The 22,930-nt window shown below is 38.9% G+C and overlaps 1 protein-coding gene across 1 annotated transcript in view; it reads left to right on the top strand.

The window, feature by feature from the left end:
• LOC126171900 (F-box only protein 9) overlaps positions 1-22,930 on the top strand; it is an 82,833-nt gene that overhangs the window by 44,794 nt on the left and 15,109 nt on the right. Inside the window, exons 4-8 of the mRNA XM_049920834.1 lie at positions 1,721-1,886; positions 9,955-10,067; positions 12,527-12,690; positions 20,526-20,714; positions 21,082-21,178. Of these exons, the coding sequence (XP_049776791.1) occupies positions 1,721-1,886; positions 9,955-10,067; positions 12,527-12,690; positions 20,526-20,714; positions 21,082-21,178 (729 nt within the window). The remainder of the gene's footprint in view (positions 1-1,720; positions 1,887-9,954; positions 10,068-12,526; positions 12,691-20,525; positions 20,715-21,081; positions 21,179-22,930) is intronic.

The following is a 22,930-nucleotide window of genomic DNA, read 5'->3' as shown; positions in this document are numbered from 1 at the left end:
TAAATCACAAAACTAATGAGGGTGTACTGAAAAGAATTAATGAGTCAAGAAATTTGTGGCACAACGTGACTAAAAGTAGGGGTTGTTGATAGGGTACATTTTGAGACATTAGTATTGGAGGGAAGTGTGGGGGGTAAAAATTGTAGAGGGAGACCAAGAGATTAATGAAGTAATCTGATCCAGAAAGATGTAGTTAGCTGTAGTTATTTAGAGATGAAGAGGCATGCACAGAATAGAGTAGCTGGGAGAGCTGCATCAAACCAGTCTTTTGACTGAACACTACAACAAAAATCAGATGACATTGCTGAATTGAAAGAACCATGAACAAAAGAATAAGATAAAATGTAACTGGAGAAATGATGAAACATTTTAGGAAATAGATTAAATAATAAATATCGTGTGACTAGGGCCTCCCATCGGGTAGACCGTTCGCCTGGTGCAAGTCTTTCGATTTGACACCACTTGGGCGAGTTGCGCATCGATGGGGATGAAATGATGATGATTAGGACAACACAACACCCAGTCCCTGAGCGGAGAAAATCTCCGGCCCAGCCAGGAATCGAACCTGGGCCCTTAGGATTGACATCCTGTCGTGCTGACCCCTCAGCTACCGGGGGCGGACAATAGATTAAATGTGGAGGGAGCATTCAAACAGACAAAATGAATTTGATCAACAGTAAGTGATGTAAACTGATATACAGATGGCCTTCACTGACAGTGAACAGTATCCTTTTATAGAATGTGTCCTGTTAACAAATTCCTAAAAGCAAAAACTTTAATCTTTCACTCCTTCTTCTTATTTGATAATCTTTTTCTCTCATTTATATTTGGATTGTGCTTCCATCTTTCCTTTTCCATATTAGGACCCCTGTGCTTCTTTTTCATTCATTTTTTCTCACCTGCATGTTTTCTTGTTCTATACAATGTACTCTAACTGGATTCTTCCCTATTTCCCATTCTCCTTTAATTGGCATGTTTTTCTTCCAATAAATTACAAAATTAGAGTCTCTACCATTACATTTCATTACTACTGTCTTCTCATGCAATATAACCCACCCTACAGTAAGTTGCACTACAACCCACCTTAGAATATGTAGTAGAGGGTGCACAGCGCACACCGCTATCGTAGCAACCCCCTCCCCTCCACTTCCCTTCAAGTCCCTATTTCACCCCTCCATTTCCATTTATTTGAGCATGGTGCCCAAGAAACCTTTGTGCTCTTATTTTTGTTGTAATTATTTCAAGGGATATATGTGGGAGGAAATAATATGTTGACTCTTCTTGTAGCAGATATTCTTAAAATTTCAACTATAGCCCTTTCAATGATACGTAGTCCATCTCTTATAGCTTATGCTATGGACAGATAAGCAATCCTGAAACTTTTGCCTTGTGTAAACAAACCTGCTGTGTCCCAGATTTCTGAAAGATCTTTCCTTTCGTTTCTATACATGTGTTTTTTCTAATCTTTTGTGCTCACTTCTCTTCTAAGTGATGAAAACAGTTTGATCGAGTGTCCCAGTGCAGTAACAACAGTAGTAACAGCAGTTTTTTTCTCCTAATATAATGAGGGGAGCTTTGAGACTTACAATTTTAACCATTGCTTTTTACTGCCACTTTTACTCCGATTGCTTGTTGAATATGCTTTTTATTGCTCATATGCATATGTTAATACTCTTTTTATTTCAAGTAAATGAAATCAAATTCCATTCTTCTCTTTCAGGCTAAGAACTTCTTTCTGAAAGGGATGGAGTATGAACAGGACGGCAAATTATATGATGCTATTAGGTTTTACCGAAGGGCTGTTCAGTTAGTGCCAGATATTGAATTTCGTCTGTATTCGTCGAAGATGCAGAACCAGAAAGAAGAGGATGAGGAAGATGATACAAGTATAATAATTTTATTTTTTGCAACTTTTTTATTTTGGTTTTCTTTCTTTGTTACTAAAAGTACAAATCCTTGATATTGTACTTATACAGTGTGAAAAATCATGGCAAAATGAGGGACTAATCAAATCAGATGACACATTGATACAACTAATACCCTCCTTTATACTATGAGGGTAAATCAATTATTATCCGCAATTTAGTTATATTTTGGTAGTACTGTCATTTTTCGTTTGTGACTCATGCTTTGTTTATTTGTTATTATATCTTTGCAATTCTGAAGCTGCTGGCTTGGTTTTGTTTTCGTTGCCGTGCTCCGTTGTCTATTTGCACCAAAAAAGAGCAGTGTTCAGCGGTCCATTTTTTGTGGTTGGAAGGCATATCAGGGGCCGAAATTAATCGAAGACTTTCAGTACAGTATGGGAACAGTGTTTTGCCACAGTGGAGTGTCTACCAATGGATTGAAAGATTACGAAACGGTCGCACAACTGTTATGCACGATGAAGTAGCCGGACGACTGTTTACTGTCACAAATGAAGAAACCATTGAGAATTCACATGAAATGATTCTCTTAGGCAGATGATTAACTATTGACGAAGTGCACATCGTCTGCAAATTAGTCACGGTTCTGCCTGCGAAAACATCCACAACAGACTTGTGTTTCATAAAGTTTGTGCAAGATGGGTCCCAAAACAGCTCACACAGTTGCATCAACAAACACGCTTGGACATCTGCAAAAAACATTTGGATCGCTATGGTAACGAAGGGGACAACTTCTTAGGCAGGATCATTACTGGTGACGAAACATGGATCCATCATTACGAGCCAGAGAGTAAATGGCAGAGGATGGACGGGAAACATCCAAATTCACCGTGCAAGAAAAAGTTCAAGACCCAACTGTCCGCAGGAAAACTGATGCTTATGGTTTTTTGGGATGCACAAGGTCCAGCACTGGAACTTTATGTGGAAAGTGGCACAACAATAAACAGTATACATTACAGTGAGATGCTTGCTGCCAGGCTAAAGCCTGCAATTCGAAGCAAATGCCGAGGATTGCTGTCAAAAGGTGGTGTGTTGTTGCACGATAATGCCCGTTCGCATACTGCTACCTGCATTGCTGGATCATCCTCCATATAGTCTCGATCTTGCCCCCTTCTGACAATCACTTGTTTGGGCATTAAGGGGCCGTTGATTTTCCTCGGTCAAAGCAGTGAAAGAAGTGGTGCATTTGTGGCTCACAGTTCAATGAAGAACCTTATTTTATGAGAACCTTCTTTTGAGGGCATCAGGAAGCTTGTACAATGATGGCCCAAGTGCGTTGAAACGCGAGGAGACTATGTCGAAAAATAATGTTCTTGTAAGTTTCCTATTTGATTACAATAAAATTTTATAACTATTTTGCGGGTAATAATTGACTTACCCTCATAGATTCTGATTCCTCATTTTATCCACTCTGGTTGGTTGTAACTGGTGTGATTGTGCTTTATTTATCTTAGTAAAATGTAGTTATACAAAATGTACTTAAAACCTGTGAGATTGTGTTAAGCATGGGCATATGTAGAAATTTTTCCAAGAGGGGCAAAATTCTGAAATTGCAATTTTTTATGTAACTTATGAAATAAGTTTGACAATCTGTCTTGGCTCAAATAACTAAATCTGTTGAGAACTACGCAAAACTTTGTGTACCTCAAATGACTGATAGTTATCCAGTTATTATTTTATTCATGGCTGTAATATTCAGTGACTGTAGTCTATACGTCAGTCGTCAGTTCTTAGATATTTTTATTTCACTTTACCAGTTTCGAGAAATTAATTTGACATCTTCAGAAGCTTGCAAAATTCAGGATACAATAAATCTTTAGGCCTTTGCATTTACAGGAGTTATAAGAAATATATTACAAAAACTTACTTGGTATTGATTTATCGGATATCTGTGTGTTCTTCATAGAAGGATAATGCCATGATATGTCCAAAAATGTACATATTTTATTAATTATTGTAAATACAGATTGACAATTTATGGTAACTGAATCGCATGCCTGTGTCAAGCTGTTGTGCTAGCAGCATGGAACATATATAAAAGGATATAAAATTATAACTAAGGTATATAAAGAAGTTATATGACAATATTATGAAAATGGTAGTTGCTACTCACCTGTCCTTGTACCCTTAAGTGAGGACTGTCCTGCCCACTATCCTTCCCACCCCTCCAACAGTGGTATTCCGCTGCCCACTGAACCTACACAATACCTTTGTCCATCCCTGCTCAACCCCTGCTCCCAACCCCTTGCCTCATGGCTCATATACCTGTAATAGACGTACATGCATGACCTGTCCCACACATCCTCCCACCACCACCTAGTCCAGTCCGGTCACAAGTGTCACTTATCCCAACAAAGGTGGGCTGGGCTACCTGTGAATTTGGTCATTTGGTCTACCAGCTAAGCTGCAACCACTGTGCTGCATCCTAGGTGGGCATGACGACAACTTTTTACAGCCTAGGACTGAACCAAGTCAATACTCATCTCAACAACAGTTTGTCAATTTATTCTGCAGCCATACCAACTCAACTGCTGAGTTTGCACACCATGTGGTGCTGTATTTCACATCATAGAGTCGAGAAGGTTCCAGTTTCTGGGGAGGATGTCTTTTTGATTTTGTCAAGCATTTGTCCTCAAGCTTAAGTATAGTAAGCTGTGTTCTGAAGGGTCTGCTGCAATAATTCTGCTGCATAAAACTGAAAGTAAATTTTACAAGCCATCTCAGGTCTTCTTTTTTAACAGGCTATTGAGATTCCATTGTTCAGCAATGGCATGGGGCAGTTTTGAGGAAGTTTGGGACAGACTATGGGTTCCTGTGTACTGCAGCCATTGTAAGGTGCCTCTTATGTGAGGAAGACATTTTTACCAATTTTAATAAATTATTGTCTTTTATTGATGTATTCATGTTAGTTAGGAAGTGCTGTAGTCCATAGCTGGCCGTGAGTCGGAGAGCATTTCCCACGCTGGCTGGCTAGGTGACGAGTCGACCATATGTCGCGCGTAGTGGGGTGGGGCTTGGCGCTGGACCATAGCAACAAGCGTTAGCCTGGGAAATATACATGACGGGATGTACCGTCATCTTGGTGCCAAAGTCACCAATTTTGTTTATTTATATTTAATAATTAAAGTCATTTATGACAACATGAATACTAGGAGCAGCCTCTGGATGTTTAAAGCTATTTATCATAATTTTGCTTCATTAGAATTCACATCCTTTCATTAACAAATGCACATCTTAGTAAGTACGAACTTGATCGGAAATCCTCAAACTGTAACGAAACTAGTAAGAGTTATGGACTGCGCACCAAAGTCGGCAGTTAGCGTTAAGAGCTCGTCCTGTCTTGTTCGATGGTAGCCATGCTCACGGATACGAGTAGTTTGTGACATGAGTGTTTCATTATTGATCTAATAGGAATGAAACTGATATTACGGCATTCTGAATGTTAATTTTGAGTAAATAGATACCCCAAAGTTGATTGACAGCAGTTGCAGATAACTAGCGCCAGTGAAGAATCTGCACGAGATGGCATTTACGAGAGCTGCACCGCGCACAGGTAGGAGGAAATCCGATGACACGACTCACCAATGCGGATCAAGGAAGGTCCGACTTACACTCGCAAATTCCGGGTGGAAAAGCTGACCAGTCATACTGTACGTCACATATACCACCCTCTACGGACTCGCAGCTGAGGAATAACAATATCAGTTTAGAATCGAGGGGATCTTGCACCGTGTTTATGTTGTACTAAGAATTTGCACATTGGGGTGTTGGACCATCCCATCCAACAGCTCAGAAAGGGCTGTATGGGGAAAATGCAGAGAAAAGGCAGAGTACACTATTTAAGTACTTTTCTGGTGCAATTCATATCCATCTTGACTGAAGAAGATGCTGCAACTGTCATCGTGAAGGGCATGAAAACAGGAGGTGGGGGGAGCTAGTCACAGTATTTTCCATTGTGAAAGGCAGTGTTAATCTATAGTTTAGTAGCATCATGGACAATTAATGCTGGAAATTCAAGAGTATTCTGTAATGAATAAAAAATGTGTACGCAGAATCCATAAGGAGCAAGTCCCCTCCCCCCTCCCCCCCCCTTGTCTCCAATCCCCTCATCCCCCACCCCCACCATGCCCCTACCACCCTTACAGATACCTATATTTCCATTCAGTTCGGCATTTCTGACCGATGATGGTTGTTAAATAGTGGAATAAATAATTATACTACAAGCGTCTTAGTGACTAAATTTCTTAGATATCTGTCTACTCATTATTTCCTTCTTGATACATTCCAACAGTAAAAAAGTGTCTCGTAGTTTGATAATCCTTTAGAAACAATGTCCAAATTAAACTCATTGATTAATCAGCCCTCAGGGAACATATTGTTTATTGTTGTGTTGCCATTTATCTGTATTGCCATTTCTAGTATCACTTATTGACAGTAAATTGAATGAATAAAGGTGGTGCTCTTCTTCCTTATTTGCAGAAAAACTCATAAAGTTACCATTGAAGTCACCATATAAGTCTTATACTATATGCCGCTCACTGAAAGCAGCTCTCTGACAGCTTGGTACATTGTTGCCAGCTTTAAACCACCAAGAGCGAAAGGCTGCCGCAGTCATGGCTGAAGGCCCTAGTTGCCTAGAGCTGCAGCAACACTGAGACGTAGCCATAGAAACATTAACAAAATTATGTTACATGTTGGTTTGTGGCCGATGTGAGATGCATGTGTGCCAAGCCTGCTTCAATTTTGCAAACTCTCTTGCTGTATGCACTGTAGTGATTTTTGTAACCTCATATTTATGTAATCTGTTAATGCTTTACAGTGATGGTTTGTGACATCAACACATTACCATTAGATATTGAAAAATATTGTTGTTGTTGTTGTGGTCTTCAGTCCTGAGACTGGTTTGATGCAGCTCTCCATGCTACTCTATCCTGTGCAAGCTTCTTCATCTCCCAGTACCTACTGCAACCTACATCCTTCTGAATCTGCTTAGTGTATTGATCTCTTGGTCTCCCTCTACGATTTTTACCCTCCACGCTGCCCTCCAATGCTAAATTTGTGATCCCTCGATGCCTCAGAACATGTCCTACCAACCGATCCCTTCTTCTAGTCAAGTTGTGCCACAAACTTCTCTTCTCCCCAATCCTATTCAATACCTCCTCATTAGTTACGTGATCTACCCACCTTATCTTCAGCATTCTTCTGTAGCACCACATTTCGAAAGCTTCTATTCTCTTCTTGTCCAAACTAGTTATCGTCCATGTCTCACTTCCATACATGGCTACACTCCATACAAATACTTTCAGAAACGACTTCCTGACACCTAAATCTATATTCGATGTTAACAAATTTCTCTTCTTCAGAAACGCTTTCCTTGCCATTGCCAGTCTACATTTTATATCCTCTCTACTTCGACCATCATCGGTTATTTTACTCCCTAAATAGCAAAACTCCTTTACTACTTTAAGTGTCTCACGTCCTAATCTAATTCCCTCAGCATCACCCGACTTAATTTGACTACATTCCATTATCCTCGTTTTGCTTTTGTTGATGTTCATCTTATATCCTCCTTTCAAGACACTGTCCATTCCGTTCAACTGCTCTTCCAAGTCCTTTGCTGTCTCTGACAGAATTACAATGTCATCGGCGAACCTCAAAGTTTTTACTTCTTCTCCATGAATTTTAATACCTACTCCGAATTTTTCTTTTGTTTCCTTTACTGCTTGCTCAATATACAGATTGAATAACATCGGGGAGAGGCTACAACCCTGTCTCACTCCTTTCCCAACCACTGCTTCCTTTTCATGCCCCTCGACTCTTATAACTGCCATCTGGTTTCTGTACAAATTGTAAATAGCCTTTCGCTCCCTGTATTTTACCCCTGCCCCCTTCAGAATTTGAAAGAGAGTATTCCAGTCAACATTGTCAAAAGCTTTCTCTAAGTCTACAAATGCTAGAAATGTAGGTTTGCCTTTTCTTAATCTTTCTTCCAAGATAAGTCGTAAGGTCAGTATTGCCTCACGTGTTCCAACATTTCCACGGAATCCAAACTGATCTTCCCCGAGGTCGGCTTCTACCAGTTTTTCCATTCGTCTGTAAAGAATTCGCGTTAGTATTTTGCAGCTGTGACTTATTAAACTGATAGTTCGGTAACTTTCACATCTGTCAACACCTGCTTTCTTTGGGATTGGAATTATTATATTCTTCTTAAAGTCTGAGGGTATTTCGCCTGTCTCATACATCTTGCTCACCAGATGGTAGAGTTTTGTCATGACTGGCTCTCCCGAGGCCATCAGTAGTTCTAATGGAATGTTGTCTACTCCCGGGGCCTTGTTTTGACTCAGGTCTTTCAGTGCTCTGTCAAACTCTTCACGCAGTATCGTATCTCCCATTTCATCTTCATCTACATCCTCTTCCATTTCCATAATATTGTCCTCAAGTACATCGCCCTTGTATAAACCCTCTATATACTCCTTCCACCTTTCTGCTTTCCCTTCTTTGCTTAGAACTGGGTTGCCATCTGAGCTCTTGATATTCATACAAGTGGTTCTCTTCTCTCCAAAGGTCTCTTTAATTTTCCTGTAGGCAGTATCTATCTTACCCCTAGTGAGACAAGCCTCTACATCCTTACATTTGTCCTCTAGCCATCCCTGCTTAGCCATTTTGCACTTCCTGTCGATTTCATTTTTGAGACGTTTGTATTCCTTTTTGCCTGCTTCATTTACTGCATTTTTATATTTTCTCCTTTCATCAATTAAATTCAATATTTCTTCTGTTACCCAAGGATTTCTATTAGCCCGCGTCTTTCTACCTACTTGATCCTCTGCTGCCTTCACCACTTCATCCCTCAGAGCTACCCATTCTTCTTCTACTGTATTTCTTTCCCCCATTCCAGTCAATTGTTCCCTAATGCTCTCCCTGAAACTCTCTACAACCTCTGCTTCTTTCAGTTTATCCAGGTCCCATCTCCTTAAATTCCCACCTTTTTGCAGTTTCTTCAGTTTCAATCTGCAGTTCATAACCAATAGATTGTGGTCAGAATCTACATCTGCCCCAGGAAATGTCTTACAATTTAAAACCTGGTTCCTAAATCTTTGTCTTACCATTATATAATCTATCTGAAACCTGTCAGTATCTCCAGGCTTCTTCCATGTATACAGCCTCCTTTCATGATTCTTGAACCAAGTGTTAGCTATGATTAAGTTATGCTCTGTGCAAAATTCTACAAGGCGGCTTCCTCTTTCATTCCTTCCCCCCAATCCATATTCACCTACTATGTTTCCTTCTCTCCCTTTTCCTACTGACGAATTCCAGTCACCCATGACTATTAAATTTTCGTCTCCCTTCACTACCTGAATAATTTCTTTTATCTCGTCATACATTTCATCTATTTCTTCATCATCTGCAGAGCTAGTTGGCATATAAACTTGTACTACTGTAGTAGGCATGGGCTTTGTGTCTATCTTGGCCACAATAATGCGTTCACTATGCTGTTTGTAGTAGCTAACCTGCACTCCTATTTTTTTATTCATTATTAAACCTACTCCTGCATTACCCCTATTTGATTTTGTATTTATAACCCTGTAATCACCTGACCAAAAGTCTTGTTCCTCCTGCCACCGAACTTCACTAATTCCCACTATATCTAACTTCAACCTATCCATTTCCCTTTTTAAATTTTCTAACCTACCTGCCCGATTAAGTGATCTGACATTCCACGCTCCGATCCGTAGAACGCCAGTTTTCTTTCTCCTGATAACGACGTCCTCTTGAGTAGTCCCCGCCCGGAGATCCGAATGGGGGACTATTTTACCTCCGGAATATTTTACCCAAGAGGACGCCATCATCATTTAATCATACAGTAGAGCTGCATGTCCTCGGGAAAAATTACGACTGTAGTTTCCCCTTGCTTTCAGCCGTTATATTGCTTGAAAAGCACTTTTAGTGATGCTGTTTGCTATGTGTAAATGCACCTGCATATTTAAATTCTATTCTTCAGTTTTACCAGATATTTATTTAATAATTACAGATGGAAATGAAGAAGATTCTAGTGACTCAATGGATGAGGTTGATGTGTTGGATCGAGCCCAGAAGGTGTTTAACAAAACTCACTGTATTTGTTTGCCAGAGTACCCACAGAAGGTATGTATGTCCATACAGACATAGAACATTACTGTGCAATTATTGCACTTCATAACTTACTTAAAATTGCACGTAATTCTATAATCTGCAATTGAATGATACGCCATTGAAAGAACATAAGTCTTTGCTGTTTCTGTTCAACCTTTGCACAAGTGTTATGTTGTTCACAAATCTTATTTGAGAGAAGACTTATTAGAAATGTAAATAATATCTGTGTGAATCTAGTAATCCAATTATTTTCCAGACAAAGCTAAATGCGTTTACAGAAAGTATTTTTCTTATGGAATAGTCATACAGCATTTTATTTTTAATCCAATAAACTTACATACATTATTATTGTAGCCTGTAAATTTTATGAACCCCTCAACCCACTTAATACTTTCAGAAATTAGTTCGTGTATGTAATTTCAACAGTATAGTATGTATAGATGACAGCATCATCCAGTGATGCAAAGCATTATTCCGTACTACTGAAAAGGTTAAACATAACATCTCTTTGCAGTTGATGAGCCTATCAGAAGCAATCTAAGTTGCCTTCCGTTAAAGAAGTTGCAAATTCTTTTCAAGAGATTAACTATTCTGCCATCTGATATGTGTTACTAGAAAAGTGTTTGGAAGTGGCATGTATTGCAGACTGAATCAATTTCCATTTTTTTGCTTGTATTGGTGGTTGCCCCAGAACGTACTAAATCACCTCCTTATCAATGATACTCTTAATCTAGAGGAGCAACAGCACAAATCTGAAAGTAAAATACGCTGGGATAGTATCAGTACGCTTAGAAATTTAAAGGCTTGATCAAAACTTTACATTCACTGCTATCAAACTATAAAGAAAGATGCTAGAGTACATAAAGTGTTTAAATGGAAAGAAAGTTACCGTATTTACTCGAATCTAAGCCGCACTCGAATCTAAGCCGCACCTGAAAAATGAGCCTCGAAATCAAGGGGAAAAAAAAAATCCCGAATCTAAGCCGCACCTGAAATTTGAGACTCGAAATTCAAGGGAGAGAAAAGTTTTAGGCCGCACATCCAAATCGAAACAAAGTTGGTCCATTGTAATATGAGACACAATTTAGGTCAAATGAATGACGATACAGCTACAGTAGTTTGGTTCGAGACGTAAGCTTAGCAGTTAAGCTTTACCAGGTAGCCATTGCTATGTGTCAGGCGCTCCGTCCGTATTTATACGGGTACCCGTCCTTTTACATGTGCTTCGTCTGGTTTGAATTGATTGCTTATTTTTCTTTGATCTGTTAAATGCCGTTCTCTTTGTTATATGTGTTTACGTCACTCTAAGCTGAAGATGCATTACTCTACTGTGTCATGCATTGTTTGTCGCATTCTGATAATGAGTGTTTACGGCCTGTTGCCGCGCGCGGCATGGCTTGCTTTTGTGCGAATGTGCGCGCAACCGCAGCCTTTTTTTTTTTTTAGCGAGAGAGAGAGAGAGAGAGAGAGAGAGAGAGAGAGAGAGGGGGGGGGGGGTGGGGGGGAGAGGAATCGTCTCATTAGCGAAACAATGGCAAGAGACTGCTATTTGTTGTTACTTCACTGCTGCTTTCTTTGATAATGATTAACAAGAACCAAATAATAGAGTGCGTATGATTGAAAATGTTCTGAACGAGAGTTTAGCGAAAATTTTTCTCCGTTTGAAAATCTTTGCAGACGCCTCTTTAGTACATTACACTCTGCACAGAAATTAGAGTCATATTAGATGTAAAAATCTAGTCAATTGCCGTGCTTCATTTCAGACTGTATCACTATTACGCATAAGAATAATACGAATATAAACATGACATGATATGTATATTCTTCCGCGTTTGCTGTTGTCTCACTCTAGTTTCGTAGTTTATCAGGCAGACAGGATTTAAATGAGATAGTAGCAAACACGAAAGAATACGTGGAAAATGTTTATATTCGTATTATTCTTATGATGAAGAGAATACTGTATGTGATTCACAATTCATAAAAGTTCTTATTAACAACGATCTCTTCTCACAGGTAGGAAAAAATTCAGAACGTAGAGTTGGCCATATTGACAAACATGCCTAACAGTCTTGCCAGTCGGATTTTCGTAGTACGTTGAAACGCTGCAACATTCGAAGAAGAACAATACGGAATTTGTATTTACTTCGATGGATAATTTAATTTACTTACTGACGCAGAGGTTTTGGCGCCAGTATTTATCTTTGTGCCTGCAAAGTATGCCTGTGTAGCGCTACATATATTCGACGGCAGAAGTTTGTTTTGGCGGCACCTACAAACATTTTTCAGAACTTCCGCTTACTTTGCACTCGATTCTAAGCCGCAGGTGGGTTTTTGGATTACAAAAACCGGAAAAAAAGTGCGGCTTAGATTCGAGTAAATACGGTAAATCACAGGTTTCAATATGTTGTAGCTTATTTGTATCTATTACCCATGTTGTGTATCCCAGCACTGATGATTGTTGATGTTGACAGACAACACACATATCAGCACTGCCATTGGAGATAATGCTGTATATAATGCGGTGGGTGGTGTCCTCAGAGTTAGACATTCGATCACTGGAAATGTGCTCACGTGTTTGCCGTGGCTTCTACCTGTGTTGTCGGGATCCAAAGATTTGGAGGCTAGCATGCACCAGGTGAGAAACTAGAGTAGATTAGGTCATATTTGACTACTAAAAATAATAAGATGGAGTTACATTACGATATTTAGGAACAAGTCAGTGTGCAGAGTCATATTGAAAGTTTTAAAACTCTTATCTGTTGCTGCTGGTTGTTTAAAAACCAAGAAAGACAGTAAACAGTGGCATCTGCTGTTAGTAATTCAAACGAAATGACACAATTTCAGAGACTTAACTGGTCTTGTACAGATTCCTGACCTTGGTACGAATTTTCACATGCCACTTCAGTCATGTTGTTACTAAGTTGTGTAAGATTCCTCTTGCTCGACCTGCTGTGTGGACTCTAGTACTTTATTTGTTTTCCTATACTTGTCTGTTGTACTGAGGCAGCAATGGAGTTGAAACGAGAGTGTTTTTGGATGATGACTTTTTTTGTGATTTTAAAATATGATTGCAAATCACTGTTTGTAAAATCTGTAGCAGGTTTTTAGTATTTCTTCAGTTTCCATTGCAACAATCCTCAGCTGATTTAATGAGTTCAACCATGAGAGAAACTGTCTTGAAACTAAATTTTGTCATGGCTTCTGGTGACATCCAGTACTGAAAAAAACTAGTTATGCGTTAGGGCTATGATTGAAGAGGATTTCCTTTGCACCTGTCAAGAAACTGAGTGCTGTTTTTGGGATTGGATCAGCAAAAGTTTATAAAATCCTGCCTGATGAACTGTGGTTAAAACATCTGGATATCACACTTATTAACCTCTGTACAAAAAACTTTCTACATTGAATTCGGCCATCAGGTACTAAAAACATTAATTTTGCATCTGTAAGGTAAGAGCAGTATTTAATGTTACAAATGAAGAATTTAGGCTGTACCAGCTGTACACTGAAATGAGGTGGTAATCATGTATTTCTGTCTTCCTGGAAGGTAACCATTCACTAAAGTGAAAGGGAATAAGAATTGTGTGCAGATTCTTTAGAACAGGTGTGTTACAATGGCACCATTTTTGTAGATAAAAGCAAAACAGTAACTTTAGATTGGACTTAATCAGCCAAATTCATCACATAATCGGGGGCAATAATGCAACATTGCAGAGGAACCATGGAGCCCATGGGATACTGTGATAAGGCTGCCTAGATCATTACCGAATCCCTGCCGTTTCACTCTTGGGATGCAAACTCGGCCAAAAGTTGGAAATAGTGTGAAACAAAGACTCATCCATCCAAGTGACAGTCTTCCATTGTTCCATCATCCACATTTATGGCTTCAGCACCTTGTTGTCCTGTGGTTTTGAAATTTCAGCTTGCCCTTCAATTACCAGTTTACGGAGCCCCTTTTTGTTGTTTTGTTACTGACTGTTTGTGAGTGCAACATTTAGTTCTACAGTAGCTTTTGCTGCTGTTGTCCTCTTCAATGACAATCCATCACAATCACTCAACACACACTTTTGTCTGCATTGTGACTTAGCAGATGATGTTTTCCGTATTCCTCTGTGCAGTACAAAACTTCAGTACACTGTCTCATGAAATACCAAAAACTTAGAGTACATAAGTTATGGAAGCAGCCACCATACAAGCACCAATAATTTGCCCACATACGAATTCACTTGACTGTGACATAATGCACTCATAACTGCACGGAACACTGTTCTGACTGCGAGGGACATTTGCAAAGTATTGAGGCGCTTGCACGGGTGCTGTTCGCGATAAAATACAACAGTGCAACCTGCAGGGAACTGCATTTGTGTCCCAGGTATGCATTTTGTTCAGTGTTTCCATATTTTTGTCCAACCCCTGTTTCTTTATCCTATTCTTAAAAATCATATGGAATTGTCTATAGTCATGTTGATTTGAGTTTTCAAAACCTGTCTTCGGCATGTAAGATTCATACCTAAAACCTTTCCAAAAGAAGTGTAATGAGATGCCTTCACCAGTCGGTTTCATTGGATTCAGCTGTGCATAGAACACCAGGGACAGAACTTCAAACAGTTGTAAAGATATGCGTTTTTAAATATGCCAGTTAAAATGATAATCTCAAAACTTTCAGAATATCATTTGCATTGTGCGTTACTAGAAAATGTTTTTATATGCATTTTTTTTAGGCAGATATTGTAAGAGGTTTTTTTCAGATGCATGAAAATGTTGAATAACTGTCTCTCAAGTATGGTATTTTGTATGAACTGCACCATAACTGAAATAACAAAAACACGAAATGACCTTTGTCAGATTAACACTAGTCTTGATACCTAGTGCTGAGTAATGTATGGGCAGAACAAAAGAGGGGAGATATCTGCTAAGATTTCAAAGCACTTAACAGTGCTGGATAATAACAAAAATTTCATAACTAAGTAGACATCTCTGCAATTTTGTAACATAGTCTACTACTTATCACTTAATTCCTAGTTTGATGATGGTCTGTTCTTGCACCATTGACCTGATATTTGAGAGTATGTATATCAATAATCTCTCACACACATGAAATCATATTTGTGTTTATGATATTATATTATAAAATTACATATGTAATTAATTCTTTTCTCTTTCTTTTGCTCCTCTTTAAGAACTACACAGTGTCAGGTTGCTTGGCTTTCTTTTTGCCTGAAACATAATTGTTTGGCAGTTCATGGTTATGTGCATTAAGGACTTCTTAGGTATCTTGTAGATTCATGTCGCAAAAATATTTTCCATCCTACTTGCAGTATATCATCTCGTGCAACAGTGTGTGTATTCAGTGTAGAGAATGACTTTGATAGTAGTGTAGAGGATGACTTTGATAGTAAAGAAGCCAGAGATTATTTGGGCCAGATTTAGTGTTGTGACACACAGTTTTTTACAAAAGATTTAATATTATGTATATTTTTAAAGTGGCAGAAATGATGTCAGCAAAGCATCATTCTCTTATTTAAATGAAGCATCTGCTTGAATGTATGTCGAGGTTAGTAATGTTTGAATGTATAAATTATTCAATGGTTGCAAGATTAAAAATTTAAAAAATAGAAAAATCACTAGCCCAGACAACATTAACTGAAATTTTTAAATACAGTATAACCCACTTTTACATTCCCGGAATTAATATTTTGTTGCCATTTATGACATTTTTTATTGCTCCCATCAGATTTCTTATCTTCACAATGTTAATATACACCCGATCTCTTGTTAACATATTTATAATTTTCCTGTGATTTACACTTTATGAAACCATGTTTGTGGGTAAAAAACTGACATTATTAGCATAAAATGACGCTGGCTTGGCGTTCTCTCCAAGTAATGGTTACAAACATTACACAGTTAAGTTGCTTGACACCAGGGCGCTCTACTCAACAGATCTGAATTGGTAAAGTCGGGAAAAATTTGTGCTTTTATCTGCTTCCACAGCCAAGCTCTATCAGTCATGGTGTCTGGTGGGAGAAACTAAATTCATTTGAATAATGACCAATCCAGATAGTTTTCAAACTGTCTCTGCTGCACATGTGCACCTTTGTGATTATTGCGATCATCATGACACCTAGAACGCATGTTTCACAATTTTTGTTATTTCGTAATTTATGGCATTAATTGACACCTTTGCACTCCTTGAGTTGCAATATATGTTTTCTAGACTTTATTCTTGTTGTCAAGTGCAAATATTTACGTTTCTGTGATGTTTCACACAAAGACAATGTGAGTAAGGTTTGTGTGTGTGTGTGTGTGTGGGGGGGGGGGGGGGGGGAGTGTCTGCATAATGGAGGAAGCACAGTACTTCATAAACTCAAAAAAAGACAACTAGAGTGCAAGAGATGCAGGACAGCATGTCAGATGCAGATATTGCACAATTTACTTCTGTAAATATTTGTGCTCAGTAGCAAGATTAAATTTTTGAAAAGCATTGCACTAAGGATGGAAAATTATGTAACTGGTGCAGTGTTTCATTATTTGAATAATGAATCTCACAATTTCTGGATTTCCAGTTTTGATGAACAGAATTAAGTCAAAGGTTTCCACTTCCAAGTCAGTCAGCATTTCTAGTTACGTCGGCAGCTAAATAGAGTATGGAATTTTGATACCCTTTTTTGGATAATAGTGTTTTGATGCCTGTTGCATACATATTTCGTACATAAGTATGAAAATGCAAGGGGGATTCTATACATAAATGCATGGTGGTTGCTATACATAACTTTTACGAATTAAAAAATTATTTTCCACATTTTACATTTTTGTGTATTTTACACCACTTTTTAGTCCCTTGAAAAGTTTAGAAGTAGGGTTTCACTGCATGGAGATACATGGCTGAAACTGTTAACATTTCACACTAGAAGCAAAAGATAGTCCCTAAAAATGGATGCTAAAGAAAGGTTGTGTAGGTGTTTTACAAAGGGAATGGAATAGACTCAAGCAGCTCTGGAGAAGAGTACTAAACATAGCACTACACCATTGCCATAATAACAAGGCAAATCAGAAGAATTGAAAAACTTCTCTTGGGTAAAGATGAAGATGATTTCTGCAAAGATCATTCATATATCATCAGCGTATTGAGCACACAACAGGTGATTGAGAGATTGAGAAACAGTAAGAACATAATTTAGAAACCCTATTTATTCATTGTTGTTGTTGTTGTTGTTGTTGTTGTTGTTGTGGTCTTCAGTCCTGAGACTGGTTTGATGCAGCTCTCCATGCTAATCTATACTGTGCAAGCTCCTTCATCTCCCAGTACCTACTGCAACCTACATCCTTCTGAATCTGCTTAGTGTATTCATCTCTTGGTCTCCCTCTACGATTTTTACCCTCCATGCTGCCCTCCAATGCTAAATTTGTGATCCCTTGATGCCTCAGGACATGTCCTACCAACCGATCCCTTCTTCTAGTCAAGTTGTGCCACAAACCTCTCTTCCCCCCAATCCTAATCAATACCTCCTCATTAGTTACGTGATCTACCCATCTAATCGTCAGCATTCTTCTGTAGCACGACATTTCGAAAGCTTCTATTCTCTTCTTGTCTAAACTATTTATCGTCCATGTTTCACTTCCATACATGGCTACACTCCATACAAATACTTTCAGAAACAACTTCCTGACACTTAAATCTATACTCGATGTTAACAAATTTCTCTTCTTCAGAAACGCTTTCCTTGCCATTGCCAGTCTACATTTTATATCCTCTCTACTTCGACCATCATCAATTATTTTGCTCCCCAAATAGCAAAACTCCTTTACTACTTTAAGTGTCTCATTTCCTAATCTAATTCCCTCAGCATCACCCGATTTAATTCGACTACATTCCATTATCCTCATTTTGCTTTTCTTGATGTTCATCTTGTATCCTCCCTTCAAGACACTGTCCATTCCGTTCAACTGCTCTTCCAAGTCCTTTGCTATATCTGACAGAATTACAATATCATCTGCGAACCTCAAAGATTTTATTTCTTCTCCATAGACTTTAATACCTAATCTGAATTTTTCTTTTGTTTCCTTTACTGCTTGCTCAATATACAGATTGAATAACATCGGGGATAGGCTACAACCCTGTCTCACTCCCTTCCCTACCACTGCTTCCCTTTCATGGCCCTCGACTCTTATAACTGCCATCTGGTTTCTGTACAAATTGTAAATAGCCTTTCGCTCTCTGTATTTTACCCCTGCCACCTTTAGAATTTGAAAGAGAGTATTCCAGTCAACATTGTCAAAAGCTTTCTCTAAGTCTACAAATGCTAGAAATGTAGGTTTGCCTTTCCTTAATCTATTTTCTAAGATAAGTTGTAGGGTCAGTATTGCCTCACGTGTTCCAATATTTTTACGGAATCCAAACTGATCTTCGCCGAGGTCGGCTTCTACCAGTTGTTCCATTCGTCTGTAAAGAATTTGTGTTAGTATTTTGCAGCTGTGAGTTATTAAACTGATAGTTCGGTAATTTTCACATCTGTCAACACCTGCTTTCTTTGGGATTGGAACTATTATATTCTTCTTGAAGTCTGAGGGTACTTCGCCTGTCTCATTCATTTTGCTCACCAGATGGTAGAGTTTTGTCAGGACTGGCTCTCCCAAGGCCGTCAGTAGTTCCTACGGAATGTTGTCTACTCCCGGGGCCTTGTTTCGACTCAGGTCTTTCAGTGCTCTGTCAAACTCTTCACGCAGTATAATATCTCCTGTTTCATCTTCATCTACATCCTCTTCCATTTCCATAATATTGTCCTCAAGTACATTGCCCTTGTATAGACCCTCTATATACTCCTTCCACCTTTCTGGTTTCCCCTCTTTGCTTAGAACTGGGTTTCCATCTGAGCTCTTGATATTCACACAAGTGGCGCTCTTTTCTCCAAAGGTCTCTTTAATTTTCCTGTAGGCTGTATCTATCTTACCCCTAGTGAGATAAGCCTCTACATCCTTACATTTGTCCTCTAGCCATGCCTGCTTAGCCATTTTGCACTTCCTGTCGATCTCATTTTTGAGACGTTTGTATTCCTTTTTGCCTGCTTCATTTACTGCATTTTTATATTTTCTCCTTTCATCAATTAAATTCAATATTTCTTCTGTTACCCAAGGATTTCTACTAGCCCTCGTCTTTTTACCTACTTGATCCTCTGCTGCCTTCACTACTTCATCCCTCAGAGTTACCCATTCGTCTTCTACTGTATTTCTTTCCCCCATTCCTGTCAATTATTTATTCGTAGACAATATGAAGTAGGATGGCCACCTCCCAACTGTGCCCAAGAGACAGCTGGATCATGTAGTTACCACACAACACAGTGTGCTTGACTTGAGTGACTGCTTCACAGCTTGTAGCATCTGGCTTCTTCCTACCAAAACAGCCTTTTTGAACTGCACAGGTGGGAACTCTCCCTACCAAATACCTTTCGTTCCTATAACCTCATGTGTCTCAACCTTTGTTACTCCCTGTCGTGCCCTTTCATGCTGCCACTGCAGCCTCATAAGAACTTTGTCCCAACAGTGGACTTGCATAGTCATTTCCACTTCTCTGCTCCCCCTCTACCACCCAGACCCCCAAACATATCTCCCAATGCTGTACATGGCAGGCCATTCCCGTCACCACCATGCCCCTGCATATTCTCACTCGCAACACTATAAAGTATCTTCCCCCATCCCTACTCGGCTATCCCTCCACTTCCCTGCCACTTGCTCAGTCCATCTGACATCGCCCCTCACTTCAGTCTCGCTTTACTGCTGTCACAGCAGTGGCCATCTTTTGTGTGTGTGTGTGTTTAGTGAATTTTCACCCTGCAAAATTAATTCTGGAAATTATCCTGCAGGCTATGGCTAAGCCATTTCTCACACTGTCCTTTCTTCCAGGAGTGTTAGTTCCACAAGGTATGCAGGAGAACTTCTGTGAAGTGTGGAAGGTATAAGAGGAGGTACTGGGGGAAATAAAGCTGTGAGGGGTGGTTGTGTGTTATGCTTGGATAACTTGTCGGTAGAGCATCTGCCAACAATAGGCAGAGGTCTCAGATCCCAGTCTGACAAATAGTATTATTCTCCGAGATAGTTTCAATCAGTGCACACATTGCTGCAGAGTGAACAATCATTCTCAGATAGTCCCTGCTCGAATTTCACTAAGCTTGGGCACCATAAGCTGAACAAAAGATATGAACAAAAGTTTTGTGCACTTCTGAAGAGAAGTGTGTGTGCCTACATGCTGACCCATGACGGATCTGTAATTGGTCATTATATCTAAGCAATAATTTTCTTCAGAAACAATGAATGGTGCAAAAACAAATTTTGTGGTGGCCTGGGTAGGCACTTTTAAAATTAACACAAGAATTACAAGAAGGTTTGGAAAGAATATTTGTGTGAAAATCATGTTTAGCTGGTAGAAGTTTGTCAATAGTGTACAATTGGCACACTCACTGATGTTTCTTTTTGTAGAGTGTGGGGCATCACTTGTGCAGACTTTGATCCATACCAATCCTGGCGTGAAATGTACATAAAGCGACCACGCCTCAATTTCCATGGGTGCTATATTAGCAAGACATCGTACATTAGATACGGTGAAAATAGTTTTCAGGATCAGTTTTATAGTCCCGTCCATCTTGTTGCATACTTCAGATACCTCAGGTAAGTGTACTTAACAAATTCATATGGAGATGATAGAAAGTAATTGTACAGATGTGCAGCCTAACTTTTTGGATTCCAGATATCATACCAGGGAAATTTATTGAAATATTCTCTATTGTTATGATTATTTTCCTTAGATAGTAACATTATATCAGTCTACATGTTGAACTCTGATACTGTCCACAAAGCTGTTAATACCATGTTACAGTAATAATAAAAAATTATACCATTTTTATGTGAAACATGTAAATATGTTACAAAGGTATAGCCACATCTGACGACTTGCATTCACATATTCAAGTTTTGTAAACACGGTTTTATTCATGTGCTGAATAATATGTTTCAATTCTGCATCTTTGGCTGCCAGGTTCTTCCCAGGAGGGACTGTCCTAATGTTGACAACAGCTGATGAGCCTCCTGGCTGTGTTGGCCAGCTGACCTACCGCACACCGCGACACCCACAAGTGAGTATTTTAGGCCACAATTGGAAATGAAATTAGACGAAGACATGATCTAGAAACTACATTGGATCACATTGCAAATTAAATTCTTTAAAAGATAAATAGGAATTCGTATGAGAGTATGTTTAGAAACAGTAAAAAGAAGTTGAAACTTTGAGTTTCAGCAGATATTTGCAGTTTCATTTCTGCAATAAGTAGCTGGAGTCAGCCCAAACAAATACAGTTCATCACATGACAAGTGTCAATGAAAATGATTGATTTGTTTTTTTGTTAAAAACAAAATGCTCTTTAAAGTAGAATTTTATGTGCCAATTTGATATAGCAGTCTCAGACTAGTCCAATGCAATATTAAGGTTATCGATATGTATTAATAGGGAGAGTGAAATATGAAGAATAAACAGTTCTCCAGCAACACCTGGATACCACTGACTTGTGCTGTCTGGTATCGCTGTGCAGCAGCGCTACTCAATCAAATTTGGCAACTCCTAAAACAACATAGTTCAACCACATTTGCACTTGATCATTGAAATCTTGGGGAGAAACAAATCAGTAAGTTTGTTTATTTTCATTCAATGTCACATGGAATAATGTTCTTGGGTAACTCATCCTTAAGGATGAACTTCTTCATTGCTCAAATCATGTTGTAAGAATAATATGTTGTGCTCAGCGGCAATTATTGTGTAGGTATCTGTTTAAGCAGTTAGACATTTTGATTACTGCTTCATATTATGTTTATTCCCTCATGGAGTTTGTTGTAAATAATCCACTGCAGTTCAGAAAGAACAGAGATGAACATAATTACAGTAAATTACATTCATAATGACACATTAAGGTTATCTTTCGGATGAAAAGGGGTGCACAGTGCTGCAGCCAAAATTTTTTACCACCTAGCCAGTGATGAAAAATGTTAACAGACAGCAAAGTAAAATCCATTCATATTATAAAAATAGATGTGTGTGTGTGTGTGTGGGGGGGGGGGGGGGGGGGGGTTTCGTGTGTGTGCGTGCTTGCATGAGTGCTTGTGCGCCACATCTCCTCCTAAACTTGATACACATCTCCCTTATTGTCTGACGACAATCACTGTTGGGGTAAGAACCATCTACTTATCATGGTTCAGGAGATAGAATGTCATAAGAGTGAGATGCATGAAAAACTGCCACATCATGTATGATGTTTAAATTTCTTATTTCTGTACTACTAATCTTATTCACAATAAATTTCACAGACAGTAGCCCTAACTTGGAGATCTTCCTCAGTAGCAACATCACACAAAAACATTGCCGGGCCAACCTCCTCTTCACCAGTGCAAATCAACAACCGAACCTCAGACTTAGAGACAGTTGATCAACCTGGACATGAAAACCATACCTCTGAAGAAATAATGGAGGTGTCTCCTGTTTCTAAATCTTGTAGTGCAACATATACAAAACCAGGCACTCTGAAGCTCCCAGGCTTCAAGCAACTGCCATATCTCATCCTTAAATATTACTATCATTCAGTTGACTGTATTCATTCAGTGGACTGCGTGTGGCATTAGATTGCATAGGGCAGAATTGCACTGCTATTAAGTTCACAGTCTGCATGTGTTATACAACTGCAAGAAATGAAAAACATATATATTTGATGACAAACTACACTTTCAAATATAGAAATTGTATGTTGCTTTAGGTAGTAAATCTGTACTTATTACTGTGAAGTTGAATTTCAGGAATAAATTCAAACAGAATATAGCGTCAAGACCAATGTTACATTTAC

The sequence above is a fragment of the Schistocerca cancellata genome, chromosome 1 (genome assembly GCF_023864275.1).
Source record: "Schistocerca cancellata isolate TAMUIC-IGC-003103 chromosome 1, iqSchCanc2.1, whole genome shotgun sequence".
In the NCBI taxonomy this organism is placed as follows: Eukaryota; Metazoa; Arthropoda; class Insecta; order Orthoptera; family Acrididae; genus Schistocerca; species Schistocerca cancellata.
Note: the sequence above shows the minus strand (reverse complement) of the source record. Positions and strands in the feature narration are given on the sequence as shown.